The following is a 20,591-nucleotide window of genomic DNA, read 5'->3' on the forward strand; positions in this document are numbered from 1 at the left end:
GTGGGATACACTATGAGGGCTGAACATGTGAAGTTTGTACAGAATCAGATCGCTGGCCCATGCTGGCCAACCATTCTGACAGGCAGTGGCTCTCCACAAAGACTCAGGCAAAAGTCTTTCTGGGCACACTGTCATTTTGAGATCCTTTTCATATGAAAGATGCCAGGAAGTGAACTCAAGGCCTTCTGCATGCCAAGCAGAAGGGCTTTATGACTCATCTGTGGCTCTTTTGGGTTAAAATAAACGAAAGTTACAGGCCTAACACTCCCTCTTTCTCTCTCTCTGCAGTTTGTCCGTCAGATTTGGAAAAGATGGCATTTGGCCCTAGCTCTGTACATCAAGGTTGTTGGGATGGCCTGTTTCTTGCTTCTTAGGTCTTGGTGACCTGAAGTATCAGCCAACAACTGCAACAGCCTTGTTAAATCCCCCCCCCAGCAGTTGCACAAATTCTTCCTTTCATTTTGATGGTGGGTTCGACTTAAATCGGCTGGAGTACAGCCTTTTTATTTTTTTATGATAATATTTATTAAAATTCTGTTTAGACAATAAAGAACATACAGAATAACATATAATTTTCCAATATCGACATTTCATTCCCCTCCTTGGACTTCCTCACAACTCTCGTTCCTGCATTCCAAAATCTTAAATTTTTCCAGCAATTTATTAACTTGTTTCAATTCTTATAATATAATTTTCCAATATTATATTCCTAATTTTAGATAATTTAGGTCACCGTTTTAAAGACTTAGTTTTAACATAGTATTTATCCAAAATTTGTCTTTTCTTTTAATTACTTTTAAGTTCATATTCCTTTTAACTAATTTATTGGTACCATGTCGTTGCTAATTTTACATCTTTCTTAACATTCAAACTGGAGTACAGCCTTTTTAGCCAGTGTTTTTAAAGTGCATTCCAAGCTGATGGCCTGTTGTTATTCTTACAGGGTGGGAAAGAGTGGAAAATACCTTTCTCCAATCTAAGCAATGTGCCAGGCTTTCACAGGTTAGCAACCCAACTCTGTTTGAGTGCCCCAATATTAAAGAGTGCTACAACTCACAGAATCTGTATAGTGGCAGAAAAGTGTTACACACACTCAACAGAGGGAAAGAACATACCAGTCTAAGGTGATCCTAATTTATAAAGGATATTCAGGTGTTGTCTGGTGGACAAGTACACATTAGAACCAGAGAACCATAAAGTTGTAGGGCATCTTGAAGGCCCTCTAGTCCAACTTCCCTGCTTGATGCAAACCAGTTGTTCCTAAACCTTTTCCCTCATGGACCACATGAAAACTGATGAGAATGTTGGTGGGCCACTCAATGATTTTTCTGCCTGTTGTAGTGCAGGGGCTGGCAACCTAAGGCCCAAGGGCCACAAGTGGCCCATGGGGGTCGTTTAACTGGCCCATGGACCCCCGCCACCCGCTCAGTCGGCTCCTGTGCGCCACGCTAAACCAGCGAGGAGCAGAGCAGGGACCGCCTTCCGTGACACTCGTCAGCTTCCCATTGGCTGCAGGAAGCTCCTGCAGCCAATGGGAAGCTGTGCACACCACCTCTGCTCCAGAAATAGTGTTTGCGCATGCATGAGCACATGTGTGCACACTCCGGCCCACTGCGGCATCTGCAGGACTGTGAACCGGCCCAAGTCACAAAAACTTTGCCGACCCCTGCTGTAATGCACTGTGCTATATGCTGTATGAACTTTAATTGTATTTTTATTGCTTTCTTTATACCTTATACTGTTTTTTATGGTATTACAATGCATATTGTACTACATTGTCAGTAAAGGTGAAGGTATAGGATCCCTGGACAGTTAAGTCCAGTTGAATTCAACTATGGGGTACAGTGCTCATCTATGCTTTCAGGCAGAGAGCTGGCGTTTGTCCACAGGCAGGTTTCCAGGTCATAAGGCCAGCATGACTAAACCACTTCTGGTGTATGGAAAGACTGTGACGGAGGCCAGAGCACAGAGAAACGCCATTTAGCTTCCCACTGCAGTGGTACCTATTTATCTACTTTTGGCAGTATGCTTTCAAAGTGCTAGGTTGGCAGGAGCTGGAACAAAGCAATGGGAGCTCACCCTGCCATGCAGATTCGAATGGCCGACCTTACGATAGGCAAGCCCAAGAGGCTTGGTGGTTTACCACAGTGCCACCTGCGTCCCTGCACTGCATTACAATTTATGTGGATTTGAAACTGTAGTACAATAATACCACCTGAAGGTTTTGGACCACTGGTGGTCCAGGGACCATAGTTTGGGAACCTCTGATGTAGGCAATCTAGAGTTAGAGCATCCCCAATGGCAGTCCAGTCCCTGCTTAGAGGCCTCTGGCAATGGAGGGTCCAACTTTGCCCAGCCTACCATGACATGGCTGAGATGCCAAGTGGTCCATCAAAGGAAATCAAAACACCAAAAGAGCACCAGATGTCAAGGAGTCCTGACATGCCCTGTGTTCCCAGTCTTGTTCCCCACTCCTAATTCCTGGCTGATTTGCCCTCTTCAGTTCCAACTCCTGGTGCCTGGCTCCAAACAGCTGCTCACAGCCCAGGCCTCAGAGGCCTCCTCAGCAGCTCACTAAGGATGGGGGAGACATTCATTTTTACGCTATCCTTCCTTATTCACACTTCCCAAAACAACATGGGAACTAAAACATAGTCATCTTTCAAAATTTACACTTCTCCGAATTCTGAAATGCAGTTCTCCAACCCAAAAAAAAAAAAAAGCATCCTAGAATGTGTATATAAGAGGGTGATGCAGATAAATGTGCATACATTAATGAAATTAACACAAAGAATGCATTTTTTTTGGGGGGGGGAAATATGAGAAATGCATACTGAACTGCTGACAAATTTTAATGAGTTTAAACAAAACAAAACAAAACACCACGAACTGACGCAGAAATGTGGCATACCAAACTTAAGATTGGAAAAATGAGAACCTGTGAGAAACGAAACTGACAAATTCATCCATTCCTATCAGTGTTCCACATGCCTTATCCCATGAATTTTAACCAGATCCAGCTAGTTGTTGGGGATTACTTGGGACCTGGAATGTGCTCAAGAGAAGCCAAAGCACGTCGAGGAAGCACTTTGAGCTGTTCAGCGTGTTGCTTCTCCATAACACGAGTCTAGGGTCACAAGAATGAACGGAATGAATTCTTCCCCATGTTACTTACAAAGAGCTTTTGATTGGCTGCCTCCCAGTTTGCTCAAGGAACTCATATGAATTGGTTTTTAAACTTTCAGAAAGCTGGCCTGCTTGGATACCAGCACTGATCTCCAGCAGTCGACCACTCTCACCTATCAAGCAAAAAAGAGAAGAGGGCAAATAAAACCATTATTTAGTTATTTTCTCTGCAGGCAGCTGCAGTGTTAACTGTTGATCTGCACACAGAACAGAGTGAGACAGGGGTGAGACCTGAGGTGATATCCAGATTTCAACGAAGAGGCTAGATATGGTCCATGTCAATTTTGCATGTCTTTCATTAGGTGGTTCTGTCCTCTTTCTGCATTTACCTAGGAATCATTATTTTTAATCTGCATGAACATTTGTATTTAAACCCATTCACCTTTCACCCAACTTCAGATGGCATGAGGAATACAGAGAGTCTGAATGTGACCCCAAAGTGTGGGCAGCTTCACATGGCAGAGGATGGTAGCAAGGTCCAGTATGGTTTCAAACTGAATGGAGGACCATGTTTTGAGATTCCTGCATTTCATGGGGTGGGTGGGTTAGATGACCTTCTGGATTCCTTCCAACACTCCAATTCTATTTGTAGATGTTCTGCTGCTGAAGCCTTTGCCAGCCTCATGCCCTCCAGATGGCTTTGGACTAGCACTTTCATCAACCCCATTCAGCACTGCTGGGAATCAGGCAGGCGAAGGCTGCGCTATTGTAATAATTGTGCTGTTACTTCAGATTGCCCATTAAGAAGAAAGAAGTAGGTGTTTTAATTCAAACTGTGATGCCAGGCACGAAGGTGGGCATACATTCCAGACAATGCATTGTAACTTAGCATCCTTCCAGCTCTGAAAACACACACACACAAGCCCACAGCCAACAGAATTGTCATCGTTTCTGGAAAATGTACTTAGTCATATTCATTTAATTACAATGTTCTGCAGGTGGCCTTTACTTCTTCAGAGTAATCCGAATCGGAAGGATACAAAGCACAAATGATTTTTCTGTTGTTAACAGAAAGCCTCCCTCCTTCTCCCCCCCCCTTTTCTTTTCGGTCAGAGGTTCGTATTGAAAAGTTTTGCCTTTGTAATAGTCTCAAGCAATAAATGAGAACATACAAAGAGCTAAGATGCCAATAAAAACGAAAGAGAACTATGTGAATCAGAACTAAACATGGTTTTCTGGGACTAAGAGGCAAATGATAACATGAAGCTTGGCTGGAGAGGCCAAAGCAACTGGAACAAAAAGGGGGGGGGAGAGGAGTTTTTAATAAAGGGAGGTGTATTTTAGCTGACAGACAGTAGACATCATCATCACCATAAGCCTCTAAGAAAAGCGAGAAATGGAAACCAGTATTCATAAAAAGCCTGCACACACACCATACATTTAAAGTACATTGCTTCCACCAAAGAATCCTGGGAACTGTGGCTTACCCCTCGCAGGGCTACAGTTTCCAGCAAACGTAACAAACTACAGTTCCTAGGATTCTTTTTGAGAAGTCATGAGCTTTAAATGTACAATGTTTATCTGAAGAAGTGTGCATGCACATGAAAGCTCATACCAGTAACAAACTTAGTTGGTCTCTAAGGCGCTACTGGAAGGAATTTTTTTATTTTGTTTCGACTACAGCAGACCAACACGGCTACCTACCTGTAATGTGTACACTGTCTCATAAGGGCTATCTTGGCCCTGAACCACCTAACCCTTAACAAGTGTGTCTGTGTATGGACATTACAACCCATACTGAATTCATCCACTGAGCAGAAGGGTTAGATCATCTCCACCATCTGCTGTGGTCATAAATCCCAGCAAAGTAACCCCAGGAAGTGTAGTTCCCTGGAAGTGATTGGGGCTCATGAGGACCAGCACAAAACTACAATTTTCAGCGTTCTTGGGTTGAAAGTCATGGCAATTAAGCCAGTTGATATTTGTCCACATTTGTAGTGTAGATATGCCCCAAGACAATTTTTGACAGAATCTACACTTCCAAAGTTTTTCAGCTTACACATTTGTATTTTTAGATATCTACCCAGTCTCAACCTGCTTTCTGGTATGTATGTGTGTGCGCGTGACTACAGTTGATGCAAAAGAAACAGTACGCAAACTGCCTTTCGATCCAAGGCCCTTTAAAATCCTGATAACAAAATTTAACACAATTGTTATGAAACTAGTATGTATTTCAGTACATGTACTATACTTTATAAATCGCTTAGAAGCCTATTTTGGCATTAAGCTGTACATAAATGATTAAATATCCCCATAATTCTTTTTTTTTTTTTTAGTAAAGAATGCTGGGTCCTTGGTTTTTTACACAGCACAACATTAGGTTGTATCTCATGCTAGGTGTACTCAGAGCAGACCCACTGAAGTTAATGACTAAGCTAGGTCCATTAATTTCAACAGGTCTACTCTGAGTAGAACTTAGTTAAATAAAAAAGTTCTTACTTTCACAAACCTCTCCTTTCTCGTTTTCCAGCTGGACTTGAAATGTATGGGAAGACCCTTGCACTATCTCAATAACCTCTGGTCCCATAATCACAATCTTCTTTGCTTGTCCTGCAAACATTTAACATATCTTGGTTAGTCAGTTTGCTGAAAAACCAAACTGGGAGTGGTGTTCAACTTATCTTTTATTCAAAGTAGACTTACTGAAATTAATGGACCTAACCTAGTCATATTTATTAATTTCAATGAGTCTATTCTGAGTAGAATTTAATTAACTACTACCCTGCAACACACATATGCATAGGAAGATGAAATCTGATCAGTGTGTTGTATCCAGTTCTAGTCCTGCTCAGAGTAGATCCCTCAAAGTTAGCAGATGCAACTAACTTAGGTTCATTCATTTCACTGGGTCAATGAGTATAACATAATTTGATACAACCCCTAGACCCTTGGTACATCGAGGTCAGTATTGGCTCTTCTGATCGGTGGCAGCTCTAGAGGTTCTCAGACAGAGGTCTATTGCCACTCTACCTGAAAATGCCAAGGATTGAACTGGGAACCTTCTGCATACAAAGAATGAGATCTACCAGTGAGCTACCACCTCTCCCTGAGTGGTGGGGATGATTTCAGGATCACTTAGGATTCAGACCTAGGTTCAGTGAGCCCTTCAAACCTGAGTACAAGTTCATTCAACAGACCAGCACCATCTGGAGAGATGGTTACCTGAACCCCCCGCTTAGCCTCCCCATCAGCTGTGCCAGAATCCAGGTTGTGTTCTCTGGCTCAAGGCCTCCAAGGCGATGGGAATGTGCTGCTCTGCAAAGGGAGAATGCCAGGCAATGTGTATCATGCCAGACCATTCTGGAGACTTCACACTATAAGAGCTGACACTGGCCTTCTGCACCTGAAGAAGACCTGATCCTAAGAAGCCATGGCAGCTCCAATCTGAAACCCTGTAGTTCCCAATCCAAGTTCCAGAATCCCTGACATTCATATAATACTGGAACCAATACTTTAATCCACCTCTCTCTTGAATTTAAATATGTGCTCACATTATTCACATCCACTTGTAAGCCAGCACTTTTTCCACACGTGCTGGACAGGGAGACCCAACAGTAGGTGGAGCCAGAACCAATGACAGAGGCAGTGTCGCCTCTTGGATTAGTTGTAAGGAAGAAGGCAAGCAGGTGGGAGCCAACTGAAGGTAGGCTGAGGTTGGTGAGGCAATGCCCCATTTGCCATAATGGACAAGCCACCACTGGGCCCAACACCAATATAGCTACAATTGTTGTCAAAGTTACAAAAGCTTTTCCCATGCTCAGCACACAAATTATGCAGCAAGGGAAAAAGGAAGATTTCATTAGAAACATAATTTAAAAAAAATACACACACCCCGCACAGCATTTTCATGTTGTGGCTTCTCATTCCGTTCCACTAATGGATTTCTACCCCTCTGCCAGATCCCTCCATGCAAAGGGCTCACTAGTGTTTTTGCTCTTTATGAGTGACACGTCCCAGGGATAAAAACGATGCCAGCACTGCGGCCCAACTGTATGCATCAATAGGCTGAAAGGAAGGGCATTATGCAGAAGTCTCATTACGAACCTGGTTGCATAATCAAAGTACATACCAACAGGGTAGCCATTGAGCCACAGTCCATCATAGGTGACACCTGAACAATGGATTATAGAGCCCTGTCCGTTGAATGTGTCATTTCTCCACTGTCCCTTCAAATAGAAGGAGAAAAAGAAAACAGAGAGAGAGAGAGAGAGAGAGAGAGAAGAGATATGCATTGGTTTCAATTTTAGACTGCAACATGGGTGACTACAGAAAGAAGGGATTAAGCCAGGCGCAATAGCAGAGCGGGTGGCCCTTGGGGGCGTCTTTAGAAACACTATTCCAAAACTGTTGTGAATGTGTGGAGCGGGAGAGGCAAGGCAGCGAGGACTGGGGGAGGGCAAAGGGGAGTCAGAACAGCAGCCCAGGATTACGTCATCATACCAGTGACCTGAAAATGGGCATTTTTTGCTATTGCCCCTGTACTATGGAATACCCTTCCTTCTGCCACATGTGAAGCAGCAACCACCAGTAGCAACACATGTATCCATTTACCCAGCCTCTCCATGACCCGTAGGACTGAACCCTGATTTATGTGTTTGAATTTCTGTTTTGTTTTCATGTGCTGTACACTGCTTAGAAATTTTTTAAGAATTGGTTTATAAATGCTTTTAAATAAACAAAAATGGCCTGTAAATAGAATAGTTTGGGGCGAGTTGAGAGTTATAGACACCTCTGATAGCATAAACTCCCCCCCCCCAAATCCTTTTAAAAATGCATTCATGATGATTTGTGTTTATGCTGGGATACCACCTGCACCTGCAAAAGTTTTGGGGTGGGCATATTGCTTTCATTCCAATCAGTGCATGTTCTGTAACTTCCTGCTGAAATTCTGTAAATGCCATGGTTCCTTTGGCTGGCAGCCTCTGAAAGAAGATGAGTTAGAACTGGAGGGAGAAGCAAGACACCACTGACTTTGGCTGCAATTTCGAGTACTTGAGCCTGTGCTCTTTCCTCCTCTCTCCCCTTCCTTTTTCCTCATGCAACATGTCTTTCTAGATTGTGAGCCTGAGAACAGGGGCCATCTGGGTACCAATGTTTGTAAGTCATCCTGAAAGCCTTTTCAGCTAAAGGGCAAGATATAACTGCTATAAATAAAAAAGGGGAGACCAGAAAAAAATGCAACCAAAAAGCATGGCTTTTATGGTGATAGTGTCATCAGAGTAGGCTACTTCTGCCTACAGATGCCCAAGAAACAAAACCTATTGTGCGGCTTATAGATAGTTGGCAAAAACTTTTTAAAAATGAATTCCAGACTGTGTAATAGCTGGATGCTATTATGCTCTATTAGACTGTCCACCACACTGCTTTTTGATCCATTTTATTTATTGATATTATTTTATCAGTAAAAGCGGGAAGGTTAAGACATTCGGAAGCAGCCTTGGAAGGCTTCTTTGGTGCCAGACCATACAAATGCAGCCCCCGTTAACAATTAGTTGCAGACCAAGATCTCACAGTTGGTGGGCCAGTGGCAAGAGAGTCAACAATGGCAAACTGTGCAAAGTCCTTGCAAGCGGGAGACAGGTGTGCCAATGTGAGAATGTCAGGCGACATAATGCTGGCATACAAAAAGAAAGAAAAAACAACCAGGGCCAAACTGAAATGGGAGGTTGGCTTACAAAGGTAGTAACAAGGGAGGTAACCAGGCATCTACCAATCTGTGACAGCCATCAGGGCAAGGCAAGACTCCCAGAACAAGCACTGACAAAAGACATAATTGTGGATGTATAATTTTTGCAAAAACACTGGAAGGAAGTGAGGAGATACAAGGTGGTATGGATTTTTGTCTAGTGGGTGCAAGTGCCACAGGATACTGAGGGCTAGCGAGCCTTCCCTTCTCCATTCCCAAAGCTTTGAAGCCACCTCTCCTTCACTCAACTGCCTTGGCTGCAAATGAAAATCCGTACATTTATGTGTGTGTTTTGTGTGGCAGTCGGTTGAGTTCCCGGTGCTGCCAGCTGACAAGCGGTGGCTTGCGCGGAACAAAGTGCTACTATAGCTCTAAATTTATCTGAGCCAACCTCAAATCCCAGATGGATCCAGAGACTCAAATTCTGCCACTCTCTCTTTTTTACACCCTTAGCAACTAGTATCCAAAATAGAGGGGGAGGAAGAGAGAGAGAGAAAGAAAGAGAGAATGACTGCATGGGCAGCCCAAAAACAGGCATTGGAAAACATGTTGCTGCAGCAACTGGGTTTATTCTGTTCTTTCCATCACTCTTCTAAAGCGTTCCACGGAAATACTTCTACTGAGAATATCATTGTTAAGAGGCAAGCATTCTGCGGTGTGTGTGCTTTAAAAAGAGCCATGACTTCTCTGCGGGTATTGGAAGCTCAGGAGGAGATGCCAGCTTATTTCGGCAACCAGGGATGCTTATTAATTTGCCTCTGGGCTTAAGGAAGTGTCCCAATTGGTAACAGCCCTGCCCTGGGACATCACTGCAGATTTGGGGACTGGGTGGGGGCGGACAGCAAGAGATACAGTAACGCTGAAAAGAACAGTGCTGGAATAGATGGGCAAAAAAGTATGACTTTGAGTCACTCAGCCCCCATTTGTGGATATACACAAAATCAAAATCTGCAGGAGAGTAGTGTGTTTTAAGCATATTGCTGAGGTTTCTTTTCTTTTCCATGCCCCATAAAGAGTATAAAAGGTCACATGACAAAGAAGCGCCCATTTGAAACAAAGGAAAACATGAAGGGGCTTATGGCTCTGGCACTTACAGAAGGCAATTCAACATGCAAGGGAGCAAAGCTCCGTGAAAAGGCAGGTTTGTTGCATGCAGAAGGTGTCCCATGCTCGGTTAAAAGGGTCTGGTAGCTGGTGATGAGCAATGACAAACCTAGACAGCATCTTAAAAAGCAGAGGCATCACCTTGCCAACAAAGGTCTGAATAGTTAAAGCTATGGTTTTCCCAGTAGTGATGTATGGAAGTGAGAGCTGGACCATAAAGAAGGTTGAAGAATTGATGCTTTTGAATTATGGTGCTGGAGGAGACTCTTGAGAGTCCCATGGACTGCAAGAAGATCAAACTTCTCCATTCTTAAGGAAATCAGCCCTGATTGATCACTGGAAGGACAGATCATGAAGCTGAGGCTCCAATACTTTGGCCACCTCATGAGAAGAGAAGACTCCCTGGAAAAGACCCTGATGTTGGGAAAGATGGAGGGCACAAGGAGAAGGGGACGGCAGAAGACGAGATGGTTGGACAGTGTTCTCGAAGCTACCAGCATGAGTTTGACCAAACTGCGGGAGGCAGTGGAAGACAGGAGTGCCTGGCGTGCTCTGGTCCATTTGGACACGAAGAGTCGGACACGACTAAATGACTAAACAACAAAAGGAAACTGTCTGAGATGGAGTCAGATCATTGGTCCACCTAGCTCAGTCTATCAGGGGTCAGCAAGGTTTACCTCGCCTGGGCCGGTTCACTCCAAAGGAGATCCCTCAGTGGGCCAGATTGCACATGCACATGAGCGCGTGTGCCCATGAATTCCAATGTCTTCATGAGAAGAGAAGACTCCCTGGAAAAGACCCTGATGTTGGAAAAGATTGAGGGCACAAGGAGAAGGGGATGAGATGGTTGGACAGTGTTCTCGAAGCTACCAGTTTGACCAAACTGCGGGAGGCAGTGGAAGACAGGAGAGCCTGGGGTGTTCTGGTCCATGGGGTCACGAAGTGTTGGACATGACTAAATGACTAAACAACAAAAGCTGGTGATGGGAAAGACCCTCCTCTGCCTGAGACCCTGGAGAGTGGCTGCCAGTTAGAGACAAACCATAATGGGCTGGGTGGATAAGTTGATGGACCTGTTTTAACCCCAGTTGTGGAACTGTCTCCTCCGAGGGCTGAGGTTGTTTTCCTCCTTAATGAGTTTCGGGCATGGCATGAAAAACACCTTTCTCTAAGCCAGAGTGATGCAGCTTGGCTTTCTGTTAGGATTTCTGCTGCGGTTTTGTTTCATGGTCCAGATTGTTTAATAGCAGGAATTTTTATTTGATTTTTAGTTTAAAGTTCACTGTTTTAACTGGACAGATGCCCTGGGATCTTTTTGTTTTTAAATGAAGGGTTAAAACATCACACCATATAAAGTGGGAGCCACATCACACACTGCACTTTAGCCACTTCTGCTCCCGTTCTCATTGCTTTTTATGTTCACTACAGGCTCCAGTATTTTCTTATGATACCATTCATGTGCATTTGTGAACAAGAGCAACTGATATGAATGAAGGAGGCGCCGGCCCCTGTAAGTGAACAATGGCACGCAAAAAAAGGACTCCAGTGCAATCCCTGGCACCTTCAGGTAAGACTGGGAAAGATTCCTGTCTGAAACCTTGTAGAGCCACTGCCAGTCAGTGTAGACAAAACTGAACTAGATGGACCAGAGCGACAATTCCGCATACGGCAGCTGCCTACGATAAATTGCAATGGAGGATCAATGTGTACAGTTCTACTTCAGTACAAATAAAATTAACTTAAGAACCTGCCCTGAAGAACGTTTAAAAATCAGACATGAAAGTTAGGGTCTCCCCTCACTCCCACTACAGCATCCAGCCCCCACAGCTAGGAAGGTGACAAGCAACCAGAGCAGAGGCAGACACATGCCAGTCAATCTGGAAGCTTACAGGAATAACCCGTGGCTTTTCTCTGCCTAGGTCACAAGCAAGGAACCTCAAGCTTAAGCTGTTACTGTAGTATCCAACCAGCAGCAATGGTAGCATTGGAAGCAGAGAATCTGTACCTGCTTAACTCCTGACACAAGAGTGAAAAACCTAAGGGGCTGCTTAGATTACTTTGGCATGAACAACCGTAGGAACCGGCTTTATGCCACACTTGAGACAAGAGTGATTCAAATCTGCAAAAAAACCAAAAACGACCACCTGGGGACTGCTCCAGAATGCATCGTCATGGTCATCATGCATAATTTTTGTTAAATTTTTAAAAAGACTGTCCATATCCTGCCAATTCTCACATTTATTCACTGTTTGCATCACCCTCTCTACTCCACCCCCCCAAAATACAACGTGGCCTCCTCCTCCATCTCCCCCTGGCATGGCTTCCTAGACCAGCCTCTTCTCCCAGATGGCAAGAAGAGTGGGGGCAAGTGTTTCTAAAAGTTGCTTAGCGATGTAACACACAGAGAGGTTTGCAAATGCTGACATTCTTGAAAGCATCCTCCGTGCTAGTCGCGTGTGGCAAAAGAGTGCCAAGCGCATGAACAGCCGGAGCAACAGAGGGGCTCTTGGGCTGGGGGTGGGAGAAAGGAGGTGGGAGGAAGCCACTTACCATCACCAAATGGAGGGGGAGCAGCCACAACCTTTCGCTAGCTGGCTATCTCATGCTGCGGGTTTCCAATTACAACCAACCCTTCCTTTGTTTCCATCTGGTCCTTTCTGACACCAATTAAACGTAGATCAAAGGCCACGTCTATACCACTGTCAGCCCTTAGCAGTGCTCCAATACATGTTGCAGATGGCGGTCTGTTTCTGGAGAAAGCAGACCAGGAACGAAAGGACCAGAGATTGGAGATGGGATCAAAGGTGGGCAGGTTCTGGATTGGGGATGGGATGTGTTTCTGTGTCTATGTGGCTAGAAGGCAGAAGTTGCTCAGATTGAGGACTCAAGCCTGAGACAACATCAGCTTTACAGAGCCAGTCAGGCTTGCACTGGTTCCTCAGGTCACACGGTCTGGCTGAGTTGAGCCTCTAGTGACAAAGTTGACTCAAGAGGCACCCCTGTCTACACGCCGGAGCTCAGTGGCAGAGCATCTGCATGCAGAATGTCCTGGATTCAATCCATGGTGTCTTCTGACTCTGTATAAGGCAGATACCAATGTTCATAGCTTCTCCCCATTAAATACCATTGTTTATTACCCCATCATTACTGAATATGGCAGGCAACTGAGTTACAGATACAAAGACACTTCCATTCCAGTGTAAGGCCATTTCCCATTGCTCATGGAGATGAAAAAACACAAAATAAAAGGCATGTATTGTAAATAGCTGGTTTGCAATTGAAGCAATGCTTTTCAATCTGACATGAATCAAGTTGTGAGCTGCAGTGGAAAACTCACTTCACTCTGCTAGAGATCAAGCCGGGGGTGGGACAGAGAATCTAACCACCAGAGAGCCTGGAGCAACTCAAGAGAGGTGTTAACAGATCACTAACGCCAAAGTACGCAACACATTTGCTCCAGAATAGTCTCTAGAAGCAAAGGGACTACTTCTCCAGAGCATATTTCAACTCTGTGAAGCCAATCCAGATGGCCAGTTATGAACGCAGGGGAATACATTTGGACTAAATGCATGTGCGAATGTCAGCTGTGTCCTTCTCAAAGAAAAACACCTGTCTCTTGATGCACAGTTATTGGTCTGTCTGAATCCCTGGTCACCGATTCCCTGAGTGAATAACTAAGTCTTACAGTGGCCCTTCAGCCAGAAGGAAAGATTTCAGTAGCTCTATGGGTTGGAAGTGGAAAAGAGAGAAGCTATCTACTCCAAATAGAAGCTGTCTACTCAGTTCAGGGGCGGGGGGCTGAACAAAATGATCTCAGTGGGCTCCTACTCCAAATTGTGCCCTCACCACTGCCACAGTGACTCATTTGTTTGTGTCTCCCTTTGGACCTAGTCCACACCATCATTCATAAATTTGTACTGTTCTTCTCATTGTTTGCTCTCCCAGGAGCAGCAACATGATGGTCAAGAGGTTCCGGGGACTGGAAGTAAGGTCCCACCTGAGGAATGGGCCTCGGCAGATGCCCAGTGATATCAATCCCTGGCTCCTTTGCTGAGAAAGAGGAGGCAGGGAGTGTGCAAGGGGCTTGGGTCCAGCATAGCCAAAGAACCATCTCCTTAGGATTCATTCTGTCCATTAAGGTCATCAGGGAAGGTCCTCTTGCATGGCCAACCCCACCTGAGATACATTTGGTGAGAACACATGAAAAGGCTTCCTTGATTGTGGGGGCCTGAATTCCCTGCCCCAGGAGATGTGCCTGGTCTCCTTTCTGATGGTATTCTGTCACTGTGTAAAGGTGTTCTGAGTTCAGCAGGCATTTGACCAGGTTGTTGTATGGTTGTTGTTGTTTTTACTCTTTGCCCCTATTTCTGAACACTCCCCCTCTCCTGGAGTGCTTTTGATCTGCCATTCTCCCTCTTTTAATTTATTTTTATTTCAGGTTTTAGGTTTCTATTTTGTAAGCTGCCTTGGGTGGTTCTGCTGTTGGGACCAGAAAGATAGGATATACACATATTTTAAATAGATATGCAATATTCAAAGCAATTGCTGGAAGACTGCAATGTAAGATTTTAGAAGTATCAAAGAGGCATGTGTCAGGATTGCAACCCACAGCATGCCCTGAACTTGGGCTATAAAAGGTAGATTCCAGAGATGGAAGGGCTGCAATTCCATAGCAGAGCACCTATTTTGCATGTAGAAGGTTCATGTTATATCCCGATAAACATTTATTGTTGGCATTTGGGAATGTTCCCTAATTACTTTAGTTCAGTTTCACTTTATTTTCTGTTGCCTGCAGTTGGTAGTTCAGTTCAAGAGAAGCCTACAATTGGCTTTCTAATATTCTCAGCCCCGTTGGATAGCCTGGTTGTTGAATTATTGCAATCCCAAATTCATTCCCAGCAAACGAAACAGGTAGGAGGCAATGAAAAAGACCCTGCCTTGGTCTGGTCCCAGAGCCACAGGTGAGGGGAAACTAAAAGCTCAGCACAGGAAGCTGCCAAAACCCTGGAGGAATAAGAGAGCAGCAAGGGCAATCCTGTATTTTTGAGTTTTTATATTTATATTTGTTTATATTTATATTTTTGTATGTGATCCTTGAATGAAGGGCAGTATAGAAATTTAACAAATGAAATGAAATGAAGGGTCCTAAAGAGAATCTGAGCTGAAGCCCAGTGAGGTAGTCCAAAGGTAGGCTTCAATAGCTGGGTCAGGAAGCAAAGCTGTGATGAAGCACAGCAGAGAATGCAAAGGTAGGCAAGGTGTTTTCCCCAAGAGCAAGGTATTAGCAGGCGTCAGTTGCAGAAGGGCTGGTCAGTGTCATGCTGTTGTGCAGAGGTGGGTTGGATGATGAGGAATGGTAGAAGCTCGAATTGGGAGAGTCTAACCTATAGGAAGGTCCTAGTGGGTTGGGAAATGAGAACTTGGGACCGCTAGGGCAATGTGACACAGAGGAGGCCCCAGTGGATGGGGAAGTAGAAAGCTGGATTCTGAGGAAGGGCCTAGTGGCTTGTCAGAAGAATGGCCCGCCTCTTTGAAATTGGGAAGCCTAAGTGCTCATCACCAGCTGTGAAGTTGACTATGGCGCCTTCCCCTGCCACCTTTGTCCTCACAACAATCCTTGGCTAGGCCAATCAAGGAATGCACTTAGGTCTCTGCACTTAGGTCTCTGCAGTGTAAATCTACAGTAATACTCTATTACATTAGCAGAAGACTTGGAGGTTGATCAGGATCTGAGATATTGGCGAGAGTAGGGGAAAAGGGCCACTTCTGGGATTTGATTATGTTATGTTGGCTGTTAAGTTTGCTTTTCTTAATGCTGCTTTCTTAATTTTAGATTCTTTAAATCTCAAATTTATGTTTGATTTTAATTATGTTGTGTTATTTGATTTTGTTTGTTTAGAATCTATGGATTGTGAGCCACTTGGGGCTTTGATTTTGAAAAAGGGGCATGCAAGTTGAGATTTCATCATCATCATCATCCACTCTTGCTAGTTTAGAAAACATCTTCCCTTAAGGACAATGTCCATCCACAGTAAATTCTAAAAGTCCCGGAGCACATTTTTGTTGCTGCTAAAAAATGGCAAATAGTATCCCCTCTTGTAACTTTTTGGGTGATTATACAGATTGCTCTCTTCTGGAGTACAACTTAAGTTTGGCTTCATTAATGTTTTAAAATGTATATGTTGGGTATTGCTCTCTTTTCAGAAGAGCGCTGGGAGAGAAGGTAGGGGCAGGCAGTGTAGGGCTTCTTGAGTTTATAAATAAGGAAAAGGTGTTTTGAAATTAGTGGCAAGAAAAACATGTATTTAACTTTAAGGAAGCAATTTTCACTTAATTGATAGTATTTCTGTTTCTAACTGAGCAGCTATTATGCCTCTTATTGCAATTAATTCTGGTTACTTCAGTCTCATTGTGCATGCCTCTGACAGCATATCATTTCCCTAAGCTTCTGTTTGATTGATCCAGAGCCCAAACAACCACATTATCTGGCGTCAACTCATTGCTCTGCCTTTATTTTTAAAATATTTTTCTAGTGGTCTCACACAACAGTCTAAAACACATACGAGAGATCCATCTTGGAAGTTGAACTGGAAAGTACCTAAATGGGAGAGTAATTGTGTGATGACGCAGACAAGAGATAGACTTTGATCTGCCAGCAGATTCTGGATTATTTACACAGCCTCCAAATAGTTCAAGAGCATGGTGGTGAAGCATATTTACTATTCCATCATGATGCCACTTAATGTAACTGATCATGTGATTAAAAGTGGCAAATTCTCTTATAACCCCATCACAATATGTGGAGAATATCTGCATTTGTACTGGAACTTTTTAAAAAATATTTTTATACGTGGAATCATTTTTAACATGTTTGCATTGTTTTCAAATGTATGAAATTGTTTTTTATAAAGGAGCCGCTTTCATTTTTTTTATTTGTTTATGCATTTTTCAGTTACAATCAGTTATACTTGTTCCTGTTACTTACATTTTTTCCTATCCCACCTTGCATGGACTTCCCAGCCTATCTTTCCTTGACATCCTAACCCAAATGCTTTGGTTTGCTGCAACTCCTTAAGCTTTCCACTCTTTCCCTCCTCTTTATTTCACTCTTTGTTGCTTGCTGCTGTTCATACGTAAGTTTATATTTTTACCACTTCTTTTTATATACTCTTCTAGTTGTTCCCACTCACTTATCACTGTTTTTCTATTTGTATTTCTTGTTTTGGCCGTCATGATGGCTAATTCTACATATTCAATTAGTTTAAGCAACCACTGGTCTTTTGTTGGGATTTTTCCTCTCCTTCCACATTTTAGCATATAAGTACCCTTGTTGCTGCTATTGCGTAAAGGAAGAGGTTTTTTACTTTATCTGGAATTTCCTATCCTACTATAGGTAACAGGAATGCTTCTGGCTCCTTGGGAAAGGAACATTTAATCATTTTCTTTGGTTCTTCATAAATCATTCCCCATAATTTTTTTGTGAGTTCGCGCTGCCACCACAAATGAATTAACGAGCCCTCCTTGTCTAAACATTTCCAGCCTAAGTTGGATCCTCTTTTATACATTTTAACCAGTAAAGGAGCTGCTTTTAATCTGCTTTTACACTTGCTTTATGGCTATAAACCTTTTGTAATTGTCAATTGTATATCTTACAATGCCACCTCTCTCACCACATTTGGACGTCCAGCCTCCTCTACAACCAAATGTGAAAGACCTCGCACTATTATTCTACCTCGGGAAATGAATCTGGTGGTTTATCTCACCTCATCCCAGAGATTAAGAGCATAATAAGAACCTGCTGGATCAGGTCAATCTAGTACAGCATCTTGTTCTCATAGTGGTCAGCAAGATGCCTGTGAGAAGCCTACAAGCAGGGTTGAGGCCCAAGGGTCTTCTCCTCTCCTGTGGTTTCTAGCAACTGGAGTTCAAAAGCATTACTGCCTCCAACTATGAAGGCGGATCATAGCCATAATGACCAGTAGCCTTCAATAGCCCTCTCCTCCAGAAAAGTCTCAGGAATCTTCAATCAGCCCTATATTGGGAAATTTTTGATTTTTGAATAATAATAATTATTATTATTCAAATTATTATTTGAATAATTATGTTGCCCAGGTGTCCTCATTCTGATGTATCACTACAACCTTCAAGGTCCTTAGAATTGCAAAAGGCAGGGGCCATCACAGCAGGTCAGCCACCGTTTCCCTTCCTTGAAAACACCAGACCAGGCTTGCAAGTGGGAGAAACGGGGGACAACACAGGCGGCAGAGCCCTGTGGCAAGAAGAGGCATGGTGTGCCTAGTTTCAGAATCCATCCCTTTAACTCTGCCTCACAGGGCTCAATGGGAAGAACTGAAACAGCCCTTACACATTTCTTAGTATGATGGAATCTTGAGCTTTACAGAGAATGACAAAGAAAAAAATAAGCTAATACACAGTCAAATACAGGCCCTGCTGCAAAACTGGGACAGTGTGGAATACTTCTCCCCATCAGTTTTCTTCCTACCTTCTCCCCCCACCCCACCAGTCATCATGGCATGGACATGCTTACTGGGCTGTTTCAAGGCTTTCCCCTCCACTTGGGGTATTGGGGGGGGGGGTTGAAGCATGCTTGAAGAATGCACTTCTGCCCAATCCCAACTACACTTTCCAGGCTTCTAGAGTGAAAAGTCATGAAGTTAAACCAATTTGATACTAGTTCAAGTTTATTTTTCACTCTTTTTGCTTATTCTAGATTAAACTGTACTACAGATGATGACGAATTAAATAAAGAAATTGCTGGAAAAAAACATTGTTTCAGCAGGACTATTTCCTTCTCATCCTTTATCTAGGAACTGTGAGTAAGCTGAACATATTGTTGAATACAGACTAATAGATGTTGATCTACAATGACTTTGTCTTACCCTTCCCCATTCACTCTGTCTTAATTCTAACCAGTCATCTGGTTTAACAAAGCTTTCTTTCCTTTTCTTTTGCATGCTTTAATGCCTTACCCTCAAAACTTTTTAGATGGATATAATAAAGCTTCTGTAAGCAGCAGATATTGTCCTTTGAATAACAAAGAGGTGGAGTCAGTTTTTCATGTTCTTTTTCAATGTAGATCGAAGCCCAGAACTACAGAACTCTGATATACCACATTGTGCAGTCTTTCACTAGTCAATCTTCACAGTCTCGGTCAATCGTTTCATTGGAGGGCTCTAACTTTTAAAATCACATGACAAACTCCAAGATTCCTAAATGCAGAGATTTCACTTAACTCATCATCGCTTTTTATCTGAGCTCATATATTTTTATGTTCTGTAACGTTTTTATTTAATTTGTGGTCAGAAAATAAATAATATCTGGATATGGAAGCAATTCAAGCAGGCCAATTCACACCATGCCTGTTTTTCTTCCCCAGCTGACACCCCGCCGGGCTTTTGGAGGCCACGGTTCTTGTTGGGCTGGTTTTTCCTTTGCTTTCCATTTTAATTTCCAGACTTATAAATGTCTGCATAGTAAGTCACCCAAGTGTATAGAAATCACTACCTTATTTTGTGGTGCCCCAGTTCTACTTCCAAACTGATAGGCACTCGACCACCTGAGTTTGCCATCAGAGGGAATTATAATGTATTAACTGCCTATCCCAAAAACGATTTTGAAAAGAAGAGTGTTTTATATAAAGGTATTCAACAGCTGGGTACGAAAACAAACATACAACACTGTCTTATCAGACCACAGGTTGACCTGGCTCTTCACTGCCTAATCTAATTGGCAATGCATCCCCAGCACCTTTTCCAAATTTGCTCTCTGAGACCCTTTAAGACTAGGACTGCCAGGGAACGAATGTGAGATTTCCTACATGCAAATAACATGCTCTTCCATGGAGCTATGGCGCTTCCCCTAATAATTGTTCTAATGACATCCTAATACACACACACAGGCACACTGTTGCCACCATGCAAATCTCTGGCTTCAGCAGAGTTTCCAGTTAGCAGATGCTTTGCTGCAGCCTTTCCCTGTTGCTGCCTCTTTGTGTGTTTTGGCTGCATTTAGTTTGTCTTCTTTCCCGGAGGAAGGCCTGCTGCTTGATACACCTGTTAAACGACATGGAACAGGTGGCTAACCTTATGGGCTTCTCCCACCTGCAAGGAAGGAGCTTTTCATAAAGATTAAGGAGAAAAAGCCTTGCTATCTGCTCTGCCGAAGAAAGAGCCACAACAAACAGGAGAGGGCTGAAGATGAATCGATCAATAGCTGATTTGAGAAGGAAGCATCAGCACCTTTTGAATTATGCTAGCGGCACACTGGAAGCTGCTTTGCACTGCACCAGGTTGGGTAGCTCAGTGCTGCTGACTCTGACAGGCAGTGGCCTTCAGGGCCCTAGGAAAAAAGCACTGCTTCCTGAAATCTTTTCAAAGAAGATTGAAAAGAGAACATTCTGCAGGAAAACAACTGCGGCACAAGAGCTTATTCTGCCCTTTCTCCCCAACTCCTAAAATAGCGGTTCCCAATGAAAACAAGTTGTAGAACCACTATTTAAGACGTCGAAAGCAGCCTTCCAACAAGCCAGACTGGTCACCCATTTAGCCCACATCTATCCATGCTGACAGACCGAAGTCTTTCCCGAAGCTGCTAT

General features: G+C 43.5%; 1 protein-coding gene across 15 annotated transcripts in view; it reads right to left on the reverse strand.

Moving 5' to 3' along the window:
* Positions 1 to 20,591, reverse strand: part of MORN1 (MORN repeat containing 1) — a 235,182-nt gene that overhangs the window by 197,834 nt on the left and 16,757 nt on the right. For all 15 annotated transcript variants that reach the window (XR_014171296.1, XM_081923661.1, XM_081923669.1 and 12 more), the window contains exons 7-9: positions 7,256 to 7,352; positions 5,626 to 5,736; positions 3,176 to 3,299 (exon numbers count right to left, since the gene is read on the reverse strand). Coding sequence is in view for 14 of the 15 variants with exons in the window: in XM_081923661.1 (XP_081779787.1) it covers positions 3,176 to 3,299; positions 5,626 to 5,736; positions 7,256 to 7,352 (332 nt within the window). In the remaining variant the exon portion in view is untranslated. The remainder of the gene's footprint in view (positions 1 to 3,175; positions 3,300 to 5,625; positions 5,737 to 7,255; positions 7,353 to 20,591) is intronic.

This window comes from Podarcis melisellensis (assembly GCF_964234715.1).
Source record: "Podarcis melisellensis genome assembly, chromosome: 8".
Classification (NCBI taxonomy): Eukaryota; Metazoa; Chordata; class Lepidosauria; order Squamata; family Lacertidae; genus Podarcis; species Podarcis melisellensis.